This window comes from Parus major, chromosome 24 (assembly GCF_001522545.3).
Source record: "Parus major isolate Abel chromosome 24, Parus_major1.1, whole genome shotgun sequence".
Taxonomy (NCBI): domain Eukaryota; kingdom Metazoa; phylum Chordata; class Aves; order Passeriformes; family Paridae; genus Parus; species Parus major.
In genome coordinates, this window is record NC_031792.1 from 6,078,844 (window position 1) to 6,099,590 (window position 20,747).

General features: G+C 47.4%; 1 protein-coding gene across 3 annotated transcripts in view; it reads left to right on the top strand.

Moving 5' to 3' along the window:
* The window catches only part of FLI1 (Fli-1 proto-oncogene, ETS transcription factor), an 88,388-nt gene that overhangs the window by 60,343 nt on the left and 7,298 nt on the right, over window positions 1-20,747 (top strand). For all 3 annotated transcript variants that reach the window (XM_015649721.3, XM_015649723.3, XM_015649722.3), the window contains 2 exons: window positions 3,228-3,431; window positions 9,522-9,587. In XM_015649721.3, the coding sequence (XP_015505207.1) occupies window positions 3,228-3,431; window positions 9,522-9,587 (270 nt within the window). The remainder of the gene's footprint in view (window positions 1-3,227; window positions 3,432-9,521; window positions 9,588-20,747) is intronic.

Here is a 20,747-nt window from a genome sequence, read left to right on the forward strand (position 1 = left end):
GAAACATTCCTGTCCAGCTTTGTTTGTGTTTGGTATCCACAGCTGCTGCCTGGAGCTGGCAGGATGCTCAGGATGCATTTGGACACTCAGGGGTGAGAGCTGCTGTGGGGGGTACAGGTGAAGCCTGAACCTGCAGTGAGGAGCTGTTTCCATGTGAAGTTTATAAACAACATCCACATAAAGAGTCAGGGCCAGGAATGTTCCAGCAAAGGAGCCGAGTCTGGCCCCGAGCACATCTCAGAACTCGCCCAGCTCCGAGGGTTTCACCAGGGCAGGGAGGGCTGGAGCAGCAGCCAGCACTGGCAGAAGGAAATGCACTCATGGAATTCAGCTCCTTCCTCAGAGCGTGGCTTGACCATGAACAGATGACAATTCCCAAGCACTTGTTTGCCATTTAGGATGAAAAGGAAAAGCTTGAACTGAATGTAGTGAGGAGAAGCCAATAAAAGATTGATGGCAAATCAGTAAGTCCCACCTGAGCTGATGTTTGGGAAAGTGGCTGAGCTGCCTGGGGACAGCAGCACAACCGTGCCCAGTGTCACCCTGCCTGGAGGGGTGGAGCTGGCACCAAGCAGCCCCTGTGTTATTAAACATTCCTGAATTCCAGGGGGAGTATTTATCCTGTATGTTTAAAAAAAACAAGGGTGAGCTAAAGTTTAGCATTGTTAAAATAGGAGAAATTACTTTCAGTGCCTCCAGTGGAAGAGAGGTTTGGAATCTCCTCTTTGAAGGAAAGGCAAGAAAAGTACTTTCCTCCCATTATGACCATCCACAAATCAAACCCTTGAGATATTTGAAAGAGCAGAGATTTACCAGACTTTGGAAGACAATAATGAACATCATCCCAGATCTCTGGATGCAGGAGACAGGGCCCAAGTCATCCAAGAAAGGCATTTGGATATTTTAATTTAATCCAGAATGGAGATTTATAGCGCATTAGGGTGAAGATAAGTAAGAATAATGTCACATTAGGCTTATAATAGCAGTAATAATGAGCTCTAAGTCATGTTTCAAGAAGGCAGATTTTCACACACCCTTCAATGTCCTTTACAGCATTTAAAGGGAGGCCACAAATTCACTCTGCCCTCTAGATGTTGGTTTGTTTTCAAAACTCAAGACAAATAAGTCTTTCAATTAAAAAAAAAAAAAAAAATAATCCTCCCTTGAATACTTGCATTGTAAAATTTGCTGCCTTTTGCCAGTGCTTAGAAAGCAGAATTTCAATTAACTATTGCCAAAACCTGAAGGAAATCCATCTGTAGTTCCCAGAGCAGACTTGTAAAGGTGTGGGGTTGTAAATTCCATGCTCTGAATTCAGCTTTCAGCAGCCCAGGTTTTCTGGAGATTCAATGGGGAAAGGTCTCAGCTGTAATTTCAGTCCCCTTGGTCTCAGCCCCCTGTTTGGTGCTGTTATTCCAGGACTCAGGTGCCCAGGAATGCCAGGTGTGGGCACTTCCTGACCTTCTGTACCCAGGGATGCCCTCAGCCCTCATACTCTGGGCTGAGGCATTGCTTTTTACTCCCTAAAATCCAGGCAGAGGCATTCCTTGTTCTGCCCAGAGCAGCCCTGTGCATGTTCCTGATCCACATTCTCAGCTTCCCAGGGTCTGAGGTGGCTGAGGTTTCTCTCAGAGCTGGACCAGCTGTTTATGACACATCAGACATCTCCAAAGGTTAAACTTCTTTGCAATCCTCTCCAGCTGCAGCAGAACATGAATGTGCAGCTCAAATTTGGAAATGGGATACGTGGGGAGCAGCAGCACAGGAAACATCTGAAAATGCTGATATGCTCTGAAAATGACTCTGTCAGTGGTATTGTGGCACCAGCTCTTGCTGGGGCTCTCTGATCTAATGCCTTTTTCAGAATTCAAAGGCTGATTTCTTTTTTTAACCACTGGTGCAGCCACTCATCTCCACGGGGTCTGAGCTCCAGCCGGGCTCAGAGCATCTCTTACGTCACCAGCAGCAATAAAGATCCCACAGCTGGAGCTCTGCTGACAGTCAGGGATGCCCAGACAGCACAAAATCCACCCTGCCCTCACAGAGCTGGGTGGGTTCACACGAGAGGGGAGGTAGAACTGTGTGCCTGCCCCAGGGTGAATAACTCTGACTCACACCCAGGGCAAGCTGCTCTGTTTTAGCAACACCACTTTATTATTTTATTTTATTTTATTTTATTTTATTTTATTTTATATTATTTTATTTTATTTTATTTTATTTTATTTTATTTTATTTTATTTTATTTTATTTTATTTTATTTTATTTTATTTTATTTTATATTATTTTATTTTATATTATTTTATTTTATTTTATTTTATTCTATATTATTTTATTTTATTTTATTTTATTTTATTTTATTTTATTTTATTCTATATTATTTTATTTTATTTTATTTTATATGATCTTATTTTATATGATTTTATATGATTTGATTTTATTTTATTTTACTTTATATGATTTTATTTTATTTTATTTTATATTATTTTATATTATTTTATTTTATTTTATTTTATATTATTTTTTATTTTATTTTATATTATTTTATTGTATTTTATATGATTTTATTTTATTTTATTTTATTTTATATTATTTTATTTTATTTTATATGATTTTATTTTATTTTATTTTATTTTATATGATTTTATTTTATTTTATATGATTTTATTTTATTTTATTTTATATTATTTTATTTTATTTTATATGATTTTATATGATTTTATTTTATTTTATTTGAATTATTTGATAATTATATTTTTATTTAATTTTATTTTTATTTTGTTGATATGATTTGATTTGATTTGATTTGATTTGATTTGATTTGATTTGATTTGATTTGATTTTAGAGCCCCTTTGCTGCCCATGGACACCCCCATGCTCAGGGTTTCTCGTGCCAGCTGTGGCTGTCCCCAGTGCCCACGGGGGACTGGCACAGCCCTGCTGGGGCAGGAACTCCCTCCAAAGGGATCAGCTTCCTTCAGAAAGCTTTCTTCCAGACAGAGAGGGGCAAATGCCAGCAGTGCTGTTCCCAGGCAGAGGAGGGAGGTTTGGGCAGGTGGGGACAGCCAGAGCGTGCCAGGTTATCCGTGCTGAGCCCTGCTCCAGCCCATCCTGGCCAAGCGGGACCATCAAGCCCAGAGATGTCTCATGGACACCGTGGCCAATGCTCCCACAGGGCTGCAGGGAGCCTGGAGGGGGATGTGAGCCCATGCTCTGCTCTCTCCTGCCAGATCCCACCCTCTGGACCCAGGAGCACGTGCGCCAGTGGCTGGAGTGGGCTATCAAGGAGTACGGCTTGATGGAGATCGACACCACCATCTTCCAGAACATGGACGGCAAGGAGCTCTGCAAGATGAACAAGGACGACTTCCTGCGCACCACCTCCCCCTACAACACAGAAATCCTGCTGTCTCACCTCAGTTACCTCAGGGAAAGTGAGTATTCCCTTCCCAGCCCCATCCTGACACTCTGCTGGGATAAACTGCCCCGCTTTGTCCTGCTGTGGAACTCCCAGGGCTCTTCCTGCAGTGGAGGGAAAATGAGCAGAGAAAGACAAGCAGAGAGAGCAAACAGGGAAAGGAGCAATAAAATTAGGTTGGAAAGTTCAGATGAACACAGATGGAGCTACTGGTGCTATCAGGGAGGTGAGGAACTGAGCAGGGCTCTGAAGGAGATAAGTCTTACAGATAACAACATCTGTGGCTATGTGATAAAAATACACATATTTGCCATGGAGATTAAACCTGACATTAACTGATTTGTCTCAGGGAAATGATTCCATAGCTTTGCAGTTAGAGGGCTGTGCCCTCCCCATAAACAGGACCCACAACTGGCCAGGGCTGGAGATTTCCTGTGTTCCTGCAGATCTGTTTCTTCCAGGTTTGCTGGAGAGAGTTGGAAACCCAGGAGTGATTCCCCATATGTAAATGTGCTAGAGCAGATGTTGTGCAAATGACCCAGGACTCTGAGAAAACGGTTGTGGAAACTCTTTTTGCTCCTTTCTGCCCTACACTTGAGTATGGGATGGAACCAATTCCCCTTTTCACTCTTTTAAGCCCCAAAGCCAGGAGCTGTGAGCAGTCTGGAAAAGCATTATCCCAGCACCCAAAGAGGAATGATCACCTTAGGGATGGGACATGCACCTGAGGATCTGGGATTTCCAGATTTTCCAAGACTTCTGTGCAATCATGATCTCATCCACAACATCCAAATGTCTCCACCTATAAATGGAGCTGAAAGCACTTCCTTTCCCCACAAAGGTGTGCTAAGGGTAATGGTGCTGTGATGAGCCAGAGAACTGGAGCTGGGCCCCACACACTCTGCTGGTTTTCCAAGTAACACAGCTTTTATAGGAGTATCATTATTTAAGCACTCAAAAATCAGGAGAACGTGCCATAAATCAAGGTGGAAGCACAGGGAGAGAAAGGAAAAAGTGTATTTTCTCCACTAGAAAATCCAATTGTGATGAACAGGCAGCTGAAGATGTCTCCTCTGGCCAGAGGATACAGAATTTAGTTTCTTCAAAGTTGATCTCTCCCTGCCCATAATCAGTGGGAGTTTCACAGACTCCTGTGGCACTGGAGTTAAATCACAGATGGGTGCCTCTGGAAGCCCCACCTTTCTTTTCCTTGGGAAGTTGAGCCAACAAAAAACCAAAGTGTTGGATTTGAACAGTTTCAGACCCTTGTGACTGGACAATAAAAATAATTTCCCATTCAAAATCATTGGCAAATTTAAATCTGTTTCATCAGCAAAGAGCTACTGGTCCACAGGAAGCTTTCAAAGGTTTGCCTGTGGAATTACACACTTTCCTGGGAAATGGGAAGCAGTTCTGTGCAGCCAGCAGTGCTTTGGCCAAACCTGCTGACTGGGGCTGGGGAAATCAGGCACTTTGTAACCGGAAAGACTTCTAAATTCCCACAAGATAAAGATGCAAGTGAGGCACTTGAATCATCTTCTTGATAAGGCTTGAGAACGGACAGAGAGATGGAGTTGTAAGGGTTCAAAGCACAGGGGCAGGCTGAATTTGGAAAGCCTGGCAGGAGTGGAATTCCCTAGTTGGCATCTCCAGGATCATCCCCAGTGTTTGTGTCCCATTGTTTAGGATACAAAAACAGTATCAGAGGAATTGCATTGTTGATCTCATGGCATGAGCCTGAAAACCTGGCTTCAGTGGCCACCTTTACCATGTGCTGCTGCCCATTTGCTGAGGAGCAGCTTCCTCCTTGATCCCACCCAGCCCAGGCACTGGAGTCTGGTCTCCATGTCCCGCAAGGAAGCACCAAGGGACATTCAGGACGACAATCCCTGGGTCACAGCTTGCCTTTCAATGAAATGAAGAGGTTTTGCTCTCTGTAAGGTGGCACCAGCCATCCTGCCCTGTCACTGGGCCCCTCCATTGGGATCTGTGGAGCAGGGACAGCCTCACACCCCCCCAGCCCAGCACTGGAGCCCTGGTGCAGCTGCAGGATTTAAGTGCTGCTGCAATAATCATCATCAAAATATCCTGTCCTTCCAGGCCAGTGCCTGCAGTTGATTTCTGTGCTATTAAGCCAGTGCAAAACCCGAGGAACTTTGCTGGATTCAGGCAGATTACTCACTCCTTTTTCACAGGGAATGCAATCCCAGCCCATCCCCAGCTTTAGGATGATGAATCTGTGTGTGCTGAGCCCCAGCCGTGCTGTGAGTGCCGTGCTCATGAGAGCAGCTCCTGTCTGCTGGGGCTGGGCAGAGCATTCCTCTCCCTACAGCTGGAGGACAGGCTGCTCTGGGGAGTGCTGGGTGTCTCCCTTGTGGAGTAACACCTTCCAGAGGAGCTGATGGCTTTTCCAGGCCAGCTTCCAGTGGATGTTCAGTGCCGAGCCTGGAGCTCAGTGCCATGGGGACAGAGGCTTTTATTTTCATGAGTTTTCCCCTTTTGGAAGGGTGTTTGTCCCACAGATACTCAGTTCTGCTGCTGCTCAGGGTAGGGAATAGGTTATGGCCACAAGCACAGGAGGATTTGGGGGAATTGCAAACCTACAGGCTGGATTGCCTCTGCCCAGGCTCTCTAAAGGTGTTTGTGCTCTCCAGATGTGAAGCTGGATATGTGATGATTCATGAATCCTCAACTTTGGGGTTTGTTTTCCAAAAAACAAAGCTGATCTGAACTTTCTGAGCTGCTTGCTCACCTGACAAAGAGACCCCCTGAAACTGAGCTTTCCCAGAAGCTTTTCAGCATTTTGCACTCCTGGTCAGGGTGAAAATTCCTTAAAGCTGCCTATGAAATACATTATTTTGGCACATCTGAGTCCAGACTGAAAAAATAAACCAGCAACATCTACATGACCTCAACGAAAGCTCAGTCTCAGCTTTAGCAATGGAAGGTTGAAGGTGAGCTGTGTAATGCAGTTGAGAGTAACCCAAACTCATCCCCCAGCACCTTTAGTCTCTGGCTTAGGCCTGGATCAGAATGGTGCAGTTGTTTCCTGTTGCCACAAGCCACTGAAGCTGGCAGGAATTCCAGCATCTCTGATCCTCAGGAGATTTCAGAGTGCAGAGCCCAGTCCTGCAGCACTCTCTATCCTTTGGAGCCTCCCAAAACACCCCAGTGGCTTTTTTAGGGAACTCTCCATCCACCCCCTCAAACAATCATCTTTCTTTGCACGTTTCTTTCAGTTCCCTCTCTAAAATTGTGAAGCCATATCTTGATTTGCCTTCCTTTTGTTCATCCCCACACACCTTGGGGTCCAGACTGACCTTTCTCAAGCACATCCTGCCTGGTGAATCCTCTCCAGGCAGCTGTTGGGCAGGGGGAAGGGAGTTTTGGATGCATCCATGCAGTGTTTGGGATGAAGATCAAAAGAAGCTATGCTGCCACCTCCATCCTGTCCCTCCTTGCTGGTGGGGGCCAGGGTGTGGGGTGTGCACAAAGGAGAAGAGCCAGAAGGGGAAAGAATGAGGCTGTGGTGAGGAGCAGAAAACTGCTCAGTGGTTTTGAACCATGTGTTAATGCTCAACAGAACCATCCTGCCAAGGGCAGCAGGACCTGGATTCCAGCAGGAGCCGTGCAGGGCCTGCAGAAGGTGAGGGTGAAGAAGAAATTAAATAGATCCCAAGACTGTGGAACCAAGATGTTCCTGCTCCTCTGAAGGATGAGCTTCCTTGTGAGAGGGGAGGATTTATGGGGGAAAAAACACTCCTGGTTTTCAGTCCTTCTCCATCTTTTTGTAATGAATGCAAAGAAAAGAAAGGGAAGGGTGGGGGGTGCCATAAAATAATGTGTTGAAACATTAATTACGGGAGGACAGCCCTCGCTGCATTAACCATCCCAGAGAGAGCTGATCCATCCGTGGTGTCGCTGACCCAGGGAGGGGGAGCAGGAACAGAAATGAAAATTCATCACAGCCAAAGCTCTGCCCCCGAAGGAGAGAGGGAAGAGCAGCCTGGCTTGTGTCTGTCTGCTTTCCTCTGTCCTGCTCTGGGTCTCTGCCTTTCTCCCTTTCCCTCCTCCATTGAAACCCTTAATAGGAAACACATTTCCCTCTCTGTGGTGTTCCCACCAGAAACCTCAGACTGCCGGGCAAAGGTGAGAACTTTGAGCAATTAAACCGGGGGAGGCGCCGGTCCTTTCCAGTGGCTTGGACTGCATTTTTTAGCCTAAAGTAGCTATAGGTTGATCCTGCTTGCTCAGTGCTATTCATCACCCCACCCCCACCGCCCCAGCCACTCGTTTGCAGCCCATTTAGTCATAGAAAACCACGTTTCTGAATTCCCCTGTCTGGCAAGGGGAAGCTGGGATGGGCGTTGCATTCAGGATTGCTTTAAATAACCTGAAAAGGAGAGAGTGGTGGACAGGAGTTTCCCCACAGATATTCAAGAAAAAAATGCCAAAGCCAGAAAGCATCTGATGAAAACATGAGTTAACGTGGACAGAGTTCTTTCAATTCCTCCAGCAGTCAATCTCTCTAAATATTTCAGCCAATCCCTTTGGCTATTGACAGCTTTCAGAGCCAGGGTGCCCTTGGGATCCCTCTGAACTCTTTACCTCCTCCTTCACCATCCATCCTGGTCTTTGGAAACGTCCCCTGACTTGCAGCATCTGCTGCCATCCATCCTCCCCTCCCTGGGAGCAGCTTTGTTTCCCCACACCTCCTGCCTCTGTCCTTGCTGGCTTGTGCAGCCTCTGGGTTTGTTTGCGTTGTGGGAAGGACAGAAATCCACTGCAGCAGAGGGCAGAGGGCCAGCAGGATCCAGCACCTGCAATGGCTCTCAGAGCTGGCAGGGAACTGCCTAAACCTCAGCTCGCAGAGGAAGGAGAGACACTCTGTGAGTACTGAGGGGCAGCTGAGGTCATTTGGGACCTTGTGCACCAGAGGAACGTGGGGCTGCAGGGCTCAGCCGCAGGATCCTGCCCAGCTGGTGCTGAGGAACCTGCACAGAGGTGCTCCTGCCCTGCCGAGGGCCTGGGGATGCTCAGGGCACGATCCCCTTGAACGAGGACATCTGGAGAGCTGGGAAAGCACTCTCAGGGCAGGATCCCCTTGAACGAGGGCATCTGGAGAGCTGGGAAAGCACTCTCAGGGCAGGATCCCCTTGAACGAGGGCATCTGGAGAGCTGGGAAAGCACTCTCAGGGCAGGATCCCCTTGAACGAGGGCATCTGGAGAGCTGGGAAAGCACTCTCAGGGCAGGATTGGTGCTGCTCCATCAGGAGCCAAACAGGACTCTGATTGTCAGGAGTGCCACTGAGCCAGCTCCAAGGAGCTGCAGGGAAGGTGAGCCCAGGGGATGATGTGAGCACACTTAACCAGACAGCCATGAAATGTGTATTTCATGCTGGCTTCCCTGATCTCCCAGGATCATCTCCATTTCCAGGAGAGCTTGCAGGAGAAGCAGAGGGAAACACTTAGAAAGAAACATTTTCCCACAGACTGTGCAGAACAGAGACCCTTCCAATGGGTTCTTTCTGTGCTGCACTTGTCATGTGGGGCTGGATGGAAAGGCTGAACCAGGAGAACTGCTCCCAAATTCCCCAGAGCTCAGAAGATGCTGGAGTCCCAGTGAGAGCTGTGCAGCTGCTGGCCCTAAACCAAGCATGTGACACTCTAAAAATGGCCAGGTCCTGACAGTGCAATTCATGTCTTTTCTCCTGCCTGTTCCTCAAACAAGAAATTTCTCTATCACAGCCAGAGAGAGAAAAGCTTTTTCCTTACCCTGCCACACAATCTGTGCCACAGGCATTTCTGGAGGCTGTGCTGGGATGGAGTCTGTACCTGTACAACCTCACCCTTTAAGATCAGTTTTCAATGGGGTACATCAAGGCACTCAGTGAAGGAAACAAATATCTTTATTTTTTGCAAGTGAGGAAACAGCAGCGTGACCTGCAGCTACCAAGCTTTTAGATGGATTTCACAGAAAATGTGTGCCTAATTAGCAGCAAAATTAGTTTTTTCCATGCCATTAACAACATTTCCTACCTGTCCTCATGGTTCCCCATGGCAGGATGTGCCCAGACTGCTCTAACTCCTTTTCCTTGCCTTGCAGGTAGCTCACTGCTGGTCTACAACACTCCATCCCACACAGATTCCTCACGTCTTGCCACCAAAGAAGGTCAGTGTTTTGCATATAAATGTCCTAGGTTTGATTGGGTTAAAACTAGATCTTGTTAATAATATCCGTGGCATGAAAATGTTCTGCTCTGCATTCCCAGCACGGTTAAAAAGGAATAATTCTCACTGTGCAGCCCCACCCAGGCTGGAAACGCCATCTCTGCTTGTCCAGCCAGCATCAAATGTGTCACTGTCACACTTGTGTTCTGCTGAGCTGGTGGACTGGTGGCACATCTTCTGCTCCTGATGTGAACAGTTTGGAATCTCACACAGACAGCAAGGCCTGAAACACTGTTTCTCTCTGAGTTCACAGCTGAAAGGATAAAATCTCACAATAAATTTCACTGCTGTAAAGGCTGCTCAGGTATTCCAAACCCATCCATGGATCTGTAGCTCATTTCGACCAGTAAGGAACACCAAATAGATCTTTTGGGCACTTTCACTTTGGAATAGTTTGATTTTTTTATTATTATTTTTGTTGTTGTTGTTGTTTCAAATAACCTTTTTTTTTTAATCTAGTAGAAATTCTGACCATGTAGATATAGTTTAGAAACCTTGAAGTTTAAAAGTTAATAACCCTCTTGAGGCTTTTTCAAGCTTTGGGGTTGTTGGTGTGTCAGGTTTTCCTCTGCAGCTCCAGCCCTGCTCCCTGTTCTTATTTGGATTGACAAACTGGCCTCAGTCAGGATAAAGGTGTGAACGATGGTGTGATGGGTGTGATCACAGAATCCCAGAATGGTTTGGGTTGGAAGGGACCTTAAGGATGATCTGGTTCCAGTGCATGGCCATGGGCAGGGACAGGATGAAGCACATCCCTTACCTACATAGAGAAGTTGAGTTGATGAAGGCCAGGTAGGGGGATAAAGAGCAAAGATGTGTCCTGTGCTCTGTAACTCCTGAGTCTGTAACTCAGTGTGTACAGACAGGAGCCTTAAATGGGGTTTTCCTTTCCCTTTGTGCTACTGCAGGGACTTTGGGTTTGTTTCCTGTGCTCTGTTCAGCTCCTCCTTTGAGAAGTCTGTGGGAAGGGGTGAAATCTCCTGCCCACCCCTGTGCCAATGTCACAGATAGACTGAGGTACAAACACGTTCCTGCTCTTCAGGAGAACGTGGCTTCATGGACGAGCCACAAGTTTAGATTTAAAAGAGCAGTGGGGAAAGGGAGAAGGACTTTTATTGAAGCAGCTGGAGAGACAAAACCTCCCATTCCACTGAGGGGCTGCAGAAAACAGACCCCCCATTTAACCAGCTCCTGCATGGAGGGTCTGGCTGCCTCCTTTCTCCTTGCATTTCATCCCCAACATCTGCCTTGGGCCTGGACATGAGATCAGGGCTGCTTCTTGTAGCAGTTCCTTTTGCCCAGCATGTGAGTGCCTGCTCAAGCTCCCTGGCATGCTGTTCTCTCCTCTGAGGCAATTTCAGTTGATAAAACAGGGCATTACAGAGACAGAGCCACTCAGGCTTTGCTCTGACTGCTGCTTCGACATTAACAATCATCTTTTAAAGTTCATCCAAGCTGGGCTTGCTCCTGTGTGAATAAAGTAGGGATATGTGCCCCTTCACAATTTCCCCTTACACCCATACCTCTGCTCCTTCTGTCTCAGGCCTCACAGCTGCTAAAAATAAAGCCAAGAAAAGTCTGACTTTTAAATTTTTTTCCTTAAAGAGAAAATCTCTGTAGAGCAGCACCCCTCTGAATTTTTAAACACTTTGTGACTCTGGCCTTGAGTCACTAAGGCTGAAAGAAATTTGAGGGGAAAGTGTCCCTCCCCCTGCATTTTTAGTGGCCTCTGGAGTCTCTGCAGTGCAGCTGACAGAGCTCTGGGTTCACTGCTGTCAGCGTGGAGCCCTCAGCTTCACATGGAACTTTCATCATGTGTCAATAAAGCACCAAGCACACCCCGGGGAGAGGCAAATAAAAATTAAGAACTACGTAGAAATGTTGAAATCCCATCTACTCCTCCCCCATTTCTTCCTATAAGGCATAAATTCCATCATTCCTTCCACACTGGATGTTGGTGTAGCATAAAGTGCCCCACTCCAACCCACTGCAGCTGACTGAGGTAAGATGTCAGGAGAACATGTCAGGCTGGCAGAAAAGGAGCTGGGACAGCAGAATGAAGTGGCTCATCCAATGGGCACAGCAGAAACTCATGATGCTCATAAAACTGGACTTGGAATGCCTCAGTCTGGTTTTTTTTAAGAAACAGGATTTTCCTTGTTTCCTTTCTAATGGGCTCAATTCAAGATTATATTTTCACTCCAAAATATGATAGTCTTTTGGAAAAGGAATCTCAGGTTAAAAGTTATGAATTTTTTACATTTTTTTAACTTCTCAAAAGATTAAACAGTTTTCTTCATGTCAATGCATCTGGAATTTACCAATCCTGTAAATATTTCTCCTCTCTATGCCTGTGAATAAAAACAGATGAGTTTTTCTAACCACCTTCCCTTGAGGATTCAAAAGCAGGTGATGAAATAGCACCAAACATGCCAAAGATAGGAAAAAAATACAGTTTTCTTCACACCTCCTGTAATTTTTCTACATAACTAGTACAAATAACCTGCTTCTGCAGATTCCAGGGAGAGACAGGAGCCCTTTGCATACATTTACACTGTGCTTCACACATGTTCCATCCACGAGTGCAAAAAAAGAATCCACACATCAAAAAAAAAAAAAGTGCAGCTGCAGCACAGCCAGCTGCAGATGTTCCAGATGCAGCACATGGCTCTGCTCCCTCCCCCAGGACCCAGGGAGCACAGGGAGCCTGGCCCATGTGCCAGGGCTGGGTTTGCTGCCCTGGCTCTGCAGGTGGAGCTGCCCTGGTGCAGCTGCAGACTTGACTCCCATTTTCCCTCCTGTTTTCTGCCCTCTCACTCCCTGCAGCGCCAGCTCTGCAAACAGAAGGAGCTGCAGCTCTGCTTTAGGGGAGCCAAAGTGCAGATCTCTGTGGCAGAAACCTGGGGGATCTTTACAGCAGACCCTGCAAGTCCCACAGCTGGGCCCAGGGCAGCTGAGCACTCACAGCACACAGGTAGAACCCTTGTCCTGCTCCAAGGACCCCTGCTGCCTCAGCTTCCCCCCTTCCCAGCCTCATAAACACTCCAGAGGATGGGACTGAGCATCACTGGGACAAACTGTCTTCAGCTGCCTCTGAGTAAATTGCTCTAATGAAAATCACCAGCATTTTTTGGCTAGGGAGCAATTTTCTGGGAAATGAAAGGAGGCTGCTCTCATGGCTGAATGGAAAGAGCTGTGTCCCTCTCCCACTGCAGAGATGCTCTGGGTCATTTACTGGGACTGTTTGGAGCAATGAGTGATCTGCTCTGGGTACTGGAGACAGGGACAGGAATCTGAGCCCACAGATCTGCCCCAGACCACGGAGACATTAAACTGCTTTCCTGCAGAATGGTGTCATTTGAGCAGGCTTCCATAGGGGCATGGAAAGAATATTCACATACAACAACATTGGGAGGCCAAAGGGCCACGTCCCCAAAGGGTTCTGAGCTCTCTGGCCTCGCTCCAGCACAGTTTTAAAGTTTTTAGTGTGTCGGGGGCTGTGTAATTCGTGTGTTTAATTCATGAGCAAAATGCTGTGCAGGAGCTGAAGCCAGGGCAGAGCTGGGGGCTCCCAACGAGGCAGAATCCTGGTGTGTGGATGTGTGAAGTCTCCTGTGTCCATGCAGCCTGTGGGAATGCCTGGGCTGGGATGTGAGGTGCTTTCCAGTCCGTGCTGGTCCCGGGGAAGTGGTGTTTGTGCAGAGGGTGTGAAGGGAGGCTCAGGGTCACAGGTGAGAATTAACCAGAGGGGTTCCTGGGGCTGTTGGTCTCCAGCTCATTCAGGATCTTGCTTCAAAAGCTGCATTCAGCACAGTCCTCTGCACATGGGCTCAGCCCAGGGCAAAAGAATCCCAGAATCCTAGAATCATTTAAACTGGAAAAGCCTTCCCAGCCCATCGAGTCCAACCAATCCCCACCTTGTCACCCAGCCCAGAGCACTGAGTGCCACCTCCAGGTGTTCCTTGGACAGCTCCAGGGATGGGGACTCCAAACCTCCCTGCACAGCCCCTTCCAGTGTTTAGCAACTTTTTCCATGGAGAATTTCCAACCTGAGCCTCCCCTGGCATGGCCTGAGGGTGTTTCCTCTTGTCCTGTAGAGGTTCAGGAGAGAAATGTTCTCTCTGTTCCTGAGAGAAATCCCAGGCCCCACCCAGCTCCTCCTCAAGAAGGAATAGGATCCTTCTTGAGATCAGCGACAAACCAGCCCAAAGTCTGAGAAATCCAACCCAAACTCAAGCAGAGCACAGGAAAAAGGGATGTGGTGCCTTTCAAAGAGGAAAGAAATCTCTATGTGAAGGCATGAATAGGGATGGAAGGGGGCAATTTTAGGGGTTTATTCTGTGACTGTCCCATGTTTTTATTCATGTTACAGAAGTAGTGTGAGCAATGAGGATGTTTGGGTACAAGGTGTGTGTTTGGTGGGGCTGTTGGTAAATTTAAGAAGATAAATAAATCTGAAATTTATTCAGATAATAATCAATTATCTGAAATCCGGAGTGATTTCCTGGGGCTTTGTACCAATGATCATGGTGAGGCCCTAAGAAAGAGTTTCCTGGTGTTGGAGCATCAGTTAAAATCTATCTCACTCCAATTCCCTGGTACCTCACAAAATATGAGTCTGTGCAGCTGCTTTTCTCACCATTGAGGCTGCAACCTCCATTCCATTTAAACTGGTAGGAACTCCTCAAAACTATTCTCTCCCACTTGTCAAATTGAGTGACAATTTGGGGTAACAGGTTCAGATTTGGGGGGACTAGGGAGAGATGGGCAGAGACCTCAGGGAATGTGGTTACATAAGCACAATTCCCACAGGAAAACACTCTCGAATTCCTGCATAAAACCCTTCTCCTGAAAAGGCCATTTTTCAGATCTAAAAGGTTGTAATGAAAAATAGCAAAAGTTTTAAACTCTCCAGCTTCAGTTGTGGCAGAGAAAAAGCAGCTGCAGCTTTGTGCCCTCCTAATTGTCTGTACTTGCTAAAACATTTCTCAATGATATTTGTGTGCCTGGTGATGAAATATCCCATTTTTAGCTCGGCAGCAGAGAAAGGGGAGGCTTTTTTAGGTCTCCTTTCATTTTGGCTGTGTGGCCAAGCAGGGATTTATGAGTTCAGGGGAGACAGTAGCCAGTGCGCTCGGATTGCTTTTTATACTTTCTTTTTTTTTAATTGTTTTCCTTTGAAATTCCAGAGTTAGTGTTTTGTCTGCTTTCTCCCTGACCCTCTTCGGAGGCAGGCGTGTGTTTTTTCACCAGAAAAACTGGAAACAAAGAATCGTTGTCTTGAAGCTGTAGCAGGCAGGAAACCCAACTCACAAGGGATCACCCCGAGCCAGCGCTGTCCCAGAGTAGACTCCAGTTCTCTGAATTCAACCTGACAGCTTGTCTGGAGCACTTTCTAAGTAACCATTATCCTTCCTTTTCCCCAGCAAAAGAGCCATTATTATTTTGCCTGGGGTGCAGTGCGAGGAGTGTTTTTGTGCTGGGGGGCGGTCACACGTTTGCTGGGGTGCCAGGCCCTCCCCAAAAAAGCCTTGGAAGTGCTTGGGCTGTTTCCTAAAACAAGAGTTAATTTGTTTCCTGATGATGACTGAAAAGCTGTAAAACTGCCACGGCTGTGCATGTGTGTCTTCCCCGTTCTCTCGTGTGTGCGTGGCCTTTTTCTCCATGGATGTGAGGTTTGGGGTTTTTTACTTCTGCAGTTGTGTGTTTTTGAACAAGAGCAACCTCCAGGCCCTGGAGGGTTTGGTTTTACCCTTGTGCTGGGGGTGCTGGGGGCACATTCCTGCCACTGCTGGCTGTGTTTGGGGGGTTCTGTAGGGATGCAGAGGATGTGCAGCTGTGCCTTGGCTGTGTCTGCAGCTCTGCGTAGCTCAGGAACATCTCTGCTGGCTGGAGAGCATCTGCTTTTCCAGCCTGGCTCTGGGAGGGATTCTCAGGACACATTCCTCAGTCTCTGTGCGCTGTGCATTGGGATTTCTGCTGCTGATATTAAAAAAAGCAACAACAAGGAAAAAAAAAATCTTCCCATTACTTCCTCCTTTTCTTCATAATGTGTCTTTGTGAGGCTTGCACGGGGTGAGGCAGACGTGGCTCAGGAAGTGCCAGTCCCATGGCTCAGGGATGTTTTTCCAGCCACAGGCACCACTGGGGGTGTCGCCTCTGGCTCGGAGCAGGCAGGGAGTGACTCCGAGCCTGAGTGGGGAGCAGAGCTGGGGATCAGCTGCCCTGTGGGGCTCCTTCCCTGCACCCCAGCTCTGACCAGGGACAGGGCACAGGGCTCAAACCACAGTGACCTGTCCTGCGCATGTCCTGCCTGGGCCAGCTCAGGAAATCCCCTCTGGAGTCCCAGGATGGGTTGGGTTGGGTTGGAAGGACCTTAAAGCCCATCCAGTTCCACCCCTGCCATGGGCAGGGACACCTTCCACTAGCCCAGGCAGCTCCAAGCCCTGTCCAGGCTGGCCTTGGACACTTCCAGGGACAGGAATACTGAATCCTAGTTCTGTTCCTACACCATCCAGATCCTGTCTGGCTCTGGAAATAAGTGGGCGTCAGCCACAGGACTTTAATCCATCACTGATTCAGAGCAGGAGTTCAATCAGAAATGTTTGACCCCTCTGATCTGTATTTCTATAAAGACAGCAATTCATAACCAGCTACTTTCAGACACTCCTCAAGCTAAACCTGTTCTTCACATCCATCTCTGCAGTGGATTTCTCACCTAAACCCAGCAGTCAGTCCCTTCTCACTTGCTTTGAGTTGACTTCAGGTCAAAACCCAGTGTTGTTACAGATCCCTTGATCTGGGATCTGTAAAACAGGTTAACAGAAATTAGAGACTAGAGAATCACAGAATCATTCAGGTTGGAAAGGCTGAGATCACTGAGTCCAACAGTGCACCCAGGTGGATTCAAAAGATGGTTGGATAATATTTTTCAATTGTGAAATAATCAAAGAGCCTGAAAATGTAAAATAGAAGTAATTTTGAAATCATTCTGCACTCAGTGAGTTTCCTCCTCTTAGTGAAGAGACTTAGAATTACTGATTCTAGTAACCACCCCTGGAGTGGTGGCTCCTTAGCTCAAGGAACAGCACATCATGTCTTGAAGGGGAAAAGAAAGCGTTTGGTGCTTGAAGAACTGGAAAGTCTCATGTAACCATGGGAACATTCACAGTAACACTGGCCTGGATTGACAAAGAGAATGACATGTGGAACATGGGCTAATTAATTGTTTTAATTAGCAGAGGTAGTAAGTTGAAAAGCGGTTCCTTGCAGGACAAGTAGTGATGTTTTGAGGCCTCAGTGTGCTCAGCTGTGACACCCATGTCCCTGGAGCTGCGTGATGGGAAGTTGGAAGCGCCATTGGAAAAGGCCACAGGAGCTCTCAGACCCTGCCCTGCTCCTGTCCCTGTCCCACCATCCCTGCCCACACCTGCAGACAGGTGAGAGCTCCTCCAGAGCTGGAGCTCCTCTCTGCTGACCCTGAGAGGTTGTGCTGTGTGTGGGGCAGTCAGAAATGTCCTGTGGGTGTGGAGCACTCAGGACATGTCCATGGAGCCAGAGAGGGACTTTATGAGCTCCACAGCTTAAATGTTTGCTGCCACCATTTAAAGCAGTCCCTTGGATGTTTCTAGGAGGAGCTGGAGGTGGTTTTGGCTCCCTGGTCCCTGCAGAAAGCCGCAGTCTGGGTTTCTGCTCTCCAGCTGGCTTTGAACACCACCCCAGCTCCTCAATGGGATCTCCATGAGGGGGAAGGAGGCAGTGTGAGGGCTGGACATGCAGACCTGGGCAGACCTTGCTGATGTGCTTGGCTTGCAGCAGGAGAGGGGTTTGGGGTTTGTTCTCATGTTGGGGTTTTCCAAGGCAGCAGGGGAGTGCCACCACTCACAGCCTCACCTGGGCAGGAAAGGCCCTGGGGTCCTGTGCCCTCCTCTCCCTCTCTCCCCATAAAGCGGCTGCCACAAAATAGACCTCAAGGGAGCACTTGGATTAATCACAGGTCTGCATCCCCCAGGACACCTGGGGCTGCTTTCCTCATTTAAGGAAGCTAATTTAAATTCCAGCCACCAGTCCTTTCTTCCTCCTGAAGCAGACGGACTCCTTGCAAAACCTAGCCTGTGCTGTGCATGGAGAGTGCATGGCCCAAACCTGGAATGCAGGAGATGATCTGTCTCACCTGGATTGGGAGCACAGGTTTTTTCAGGACTTGGCCTTAGAGAGTTCAGTGAAGTAAATCAGGGGAAGGGGAAGGAGAAGACTGCAAATCTGAAGTGGGCTATGAGATCCACAGGATTCCCCAGGAACCTGACCCTCCTTTCCTTTTATAGGGAGATATAAAGACCACATATAAAACAGACCACAAGTGATCACAGCCACATCACAAGTCTTGATCCCCCAGGACACCTGGGTCTGCCTTCCCCGGTCTCCCTTCCTGGCTCTGTCTCCAAGGCTAAGGACAAGCCCCTTCCCACCCTCCAGCTGCTGAATTTCCCTGGAGGTACCAGCTCCAGAGGTTCCTGGGCTCTCCATTCCCTCCCTGTCTTGCCTGTAGTGCCAGCATGTGTGGCATTCTGAGTAGGATTCCCCTATAGTGCCCACAAAGCATTTAGTCCATAAATGATTGAACAGGCCTCACTATATCCATCCTAGAAAAATACAGGCCTAAAAAATGTGGCTATTCCAGGCCAAAGCTCATTGTTCTCCTGGAAAGCCTCATCAGGGCTTGGTAGCACAAGGTGGTGCCTGACTCAGGCCTGGCTGAGAAAGCTGCTCTGGAGGGAGCGGGATGAAGGGGCTGTCAGCACTTCCCAGCAGCTCAGGAAGTGCAGGCACTGTGAGCCCATTGTTCAGTGAAACCCCCCCTTGCCTCCCCTCTGTCCCAAACTCTCAGATTTATAAAACACCAGGGATTTTTTTATTATTTTTTGAGCCTTTTAAAGCTTATCAGAGAGGGTTTTCTCCCTAATACATCATATCTCAAGCACAGACTCCCTAAAGCCTCGCTCACTGGGCTGCACTCAGGCTGAAAGGACCGACACGGATTTGGGATCGTGGTGTGGAAATCCACCTGGGGACTACCAGGCTGGTTTCTGGGAATGGAGTCTGTGTGTCTGTCCATCTGCCCCCAGTAATATCTATCAGTCTGTTCAGACTAAATATGCCCCAGAGGTACTGGGAGGGGCACAGCTCCAGTGGGACAGGGGCTGTTTGGAGAGCTGGGCACAGAGAGTAGCAAGGTAGAAGCTGAGTGAGATTTGGGGTGAGGAAGTGGAGACCAGGGCTAAAAGGGCACAGAGACCAGTGCTGTAGCCTGCCCCACACATCCTGACTTCTAGGAAAGGCAGTGCATCTGGAAAAGGCAGCTAAAGCTTGCAGAAAGTGCATTTATGCCTGTGAATAAATAAAATTATATTTAACCTTCTTCCCAGGCGCGCTGTGAGTGCAAATGTTTGCAAAGCTGTGAGATCCTCAGTTGAAAGGTGCTGTGGAAGTGCAAAGCATTATTAATATCCTTTACCTTCTTCCTAATAGACTGAGCATTCATGCTGGGGAATTTCTGGACATAAACCAGACAGCTGCAGAATGACAGTTCTTGAAAGCATCTATGATTTATTTTCTGCTCTTTAATTCCATTTTGTATTGAACACACATTTGTCATAGAGCTCTTGTTCCATGGGGCCTTTTAAGTCTAAACAAGACATGGGGACCTGATCCTTTCTGGGATAAATTTGCCCCCACTTCACTGTAGCCATGTGCTGATTTACACCAGGAGAGAACCCCAGTCCAAGCCTTTTAATTGAAATTCCATCCCATGGCAAGTTTTGGTGTAAAATCCAAACTGTTTAAATGACAGATAAGACTCTCCCTGTCACGTCTGGCTCGAGTTCTGTAGATCTCTCTGAGCCACTGGGCGTCAGGTCCTGGGAATGATCCTGTTTTTGCAGGAACCTGAATCTCTGGACGGGTTCCCTGGCTCTGCCTTTTCCATTTTGCTTTAAACACATTCAGCTTTTGAGCCTGGGCCTGGAAGCCAGGATGGCTGATGTGGTTCTTTCACGTTGCAGGGATTTTTGTGAAATAAAAATAGCTTCCTGCATTTGGATATTTTTTTGTTGGTTTTTGTTGTTTTTTTTTTTTTTTTTGAGGGGGAGAAAAAGAATTGGAAACTGGCAGTAGCTGACTGCACACGATGTTTAAATAGCAGGGCCTGTATGGCTGATTATCATATTTAACTGCTCTTATTATGGCAAAGTCACACTCAGGGCTGAATCTCATCCTACAACACGAGGCTGCCCCTCTACATTCTCACACTTGGCTCCATAATCCATCTTTATAGAGGAAAATCTGAGGCAAAGAGACTCAGTCAGCCTGGATTAAACCTGAGGAGGAGTAGGAGGAAGAGGAGAAGAAAGATCAGCTCTCCAAGTTATGGCCTATTTATTTACTCAAAACATGCTGATGACTCTGGACCAAACAACCCCTTTGTAGCAGTTGATTCCCATGAGTCAATGATCTGGCCCCAAAAAGAATCAGAGAAAACTGAAATTTTTCAAAGAGTTCTGCTACTTTTTGGGAAGGAAATTTTTTTCCTATTTTAAAAAGGATTTTTCTGTTGGAAAAAGCATTGCTGCCTTCCTTTTAACAGAATCATATGGCATTTCCATTAATGTTACATCACAGAACTGTTTATTGACTGAACAAACCAAAGTGTACATTACATCTCAGTTGGTGGACACTGCTGAAGGTTTTGCTTTTCTCAGTGCAGAACTTGGGTTTTTCAAAGCATTTCCCCAAACATGGCTCTGATAGCTCAGGTTGTAACAATTCAGAGGGACATCCCAGGGGAGCAGTGGAAGTCAGAGCCTGGCTGCAGGGAGGACATGGGAAATGGCAGGGACTGCCTCAGACCCCATCCCTGCTCTCCTGGTTTTGGTCACTGGGAGAGCTCCCTCTCACTGGAATAAATCAGGATTACACAATGGTTTTCCAGCCAGGAAAATGCCCCCCTGCCAACAGCACCTTTGGAGCAGGGACAACTGCAGGAGACTGGGCCTGGGGGAAGGTCCCAACAGCACCAAGGCAGTGCCCAGTCCTCCCTTCCCTG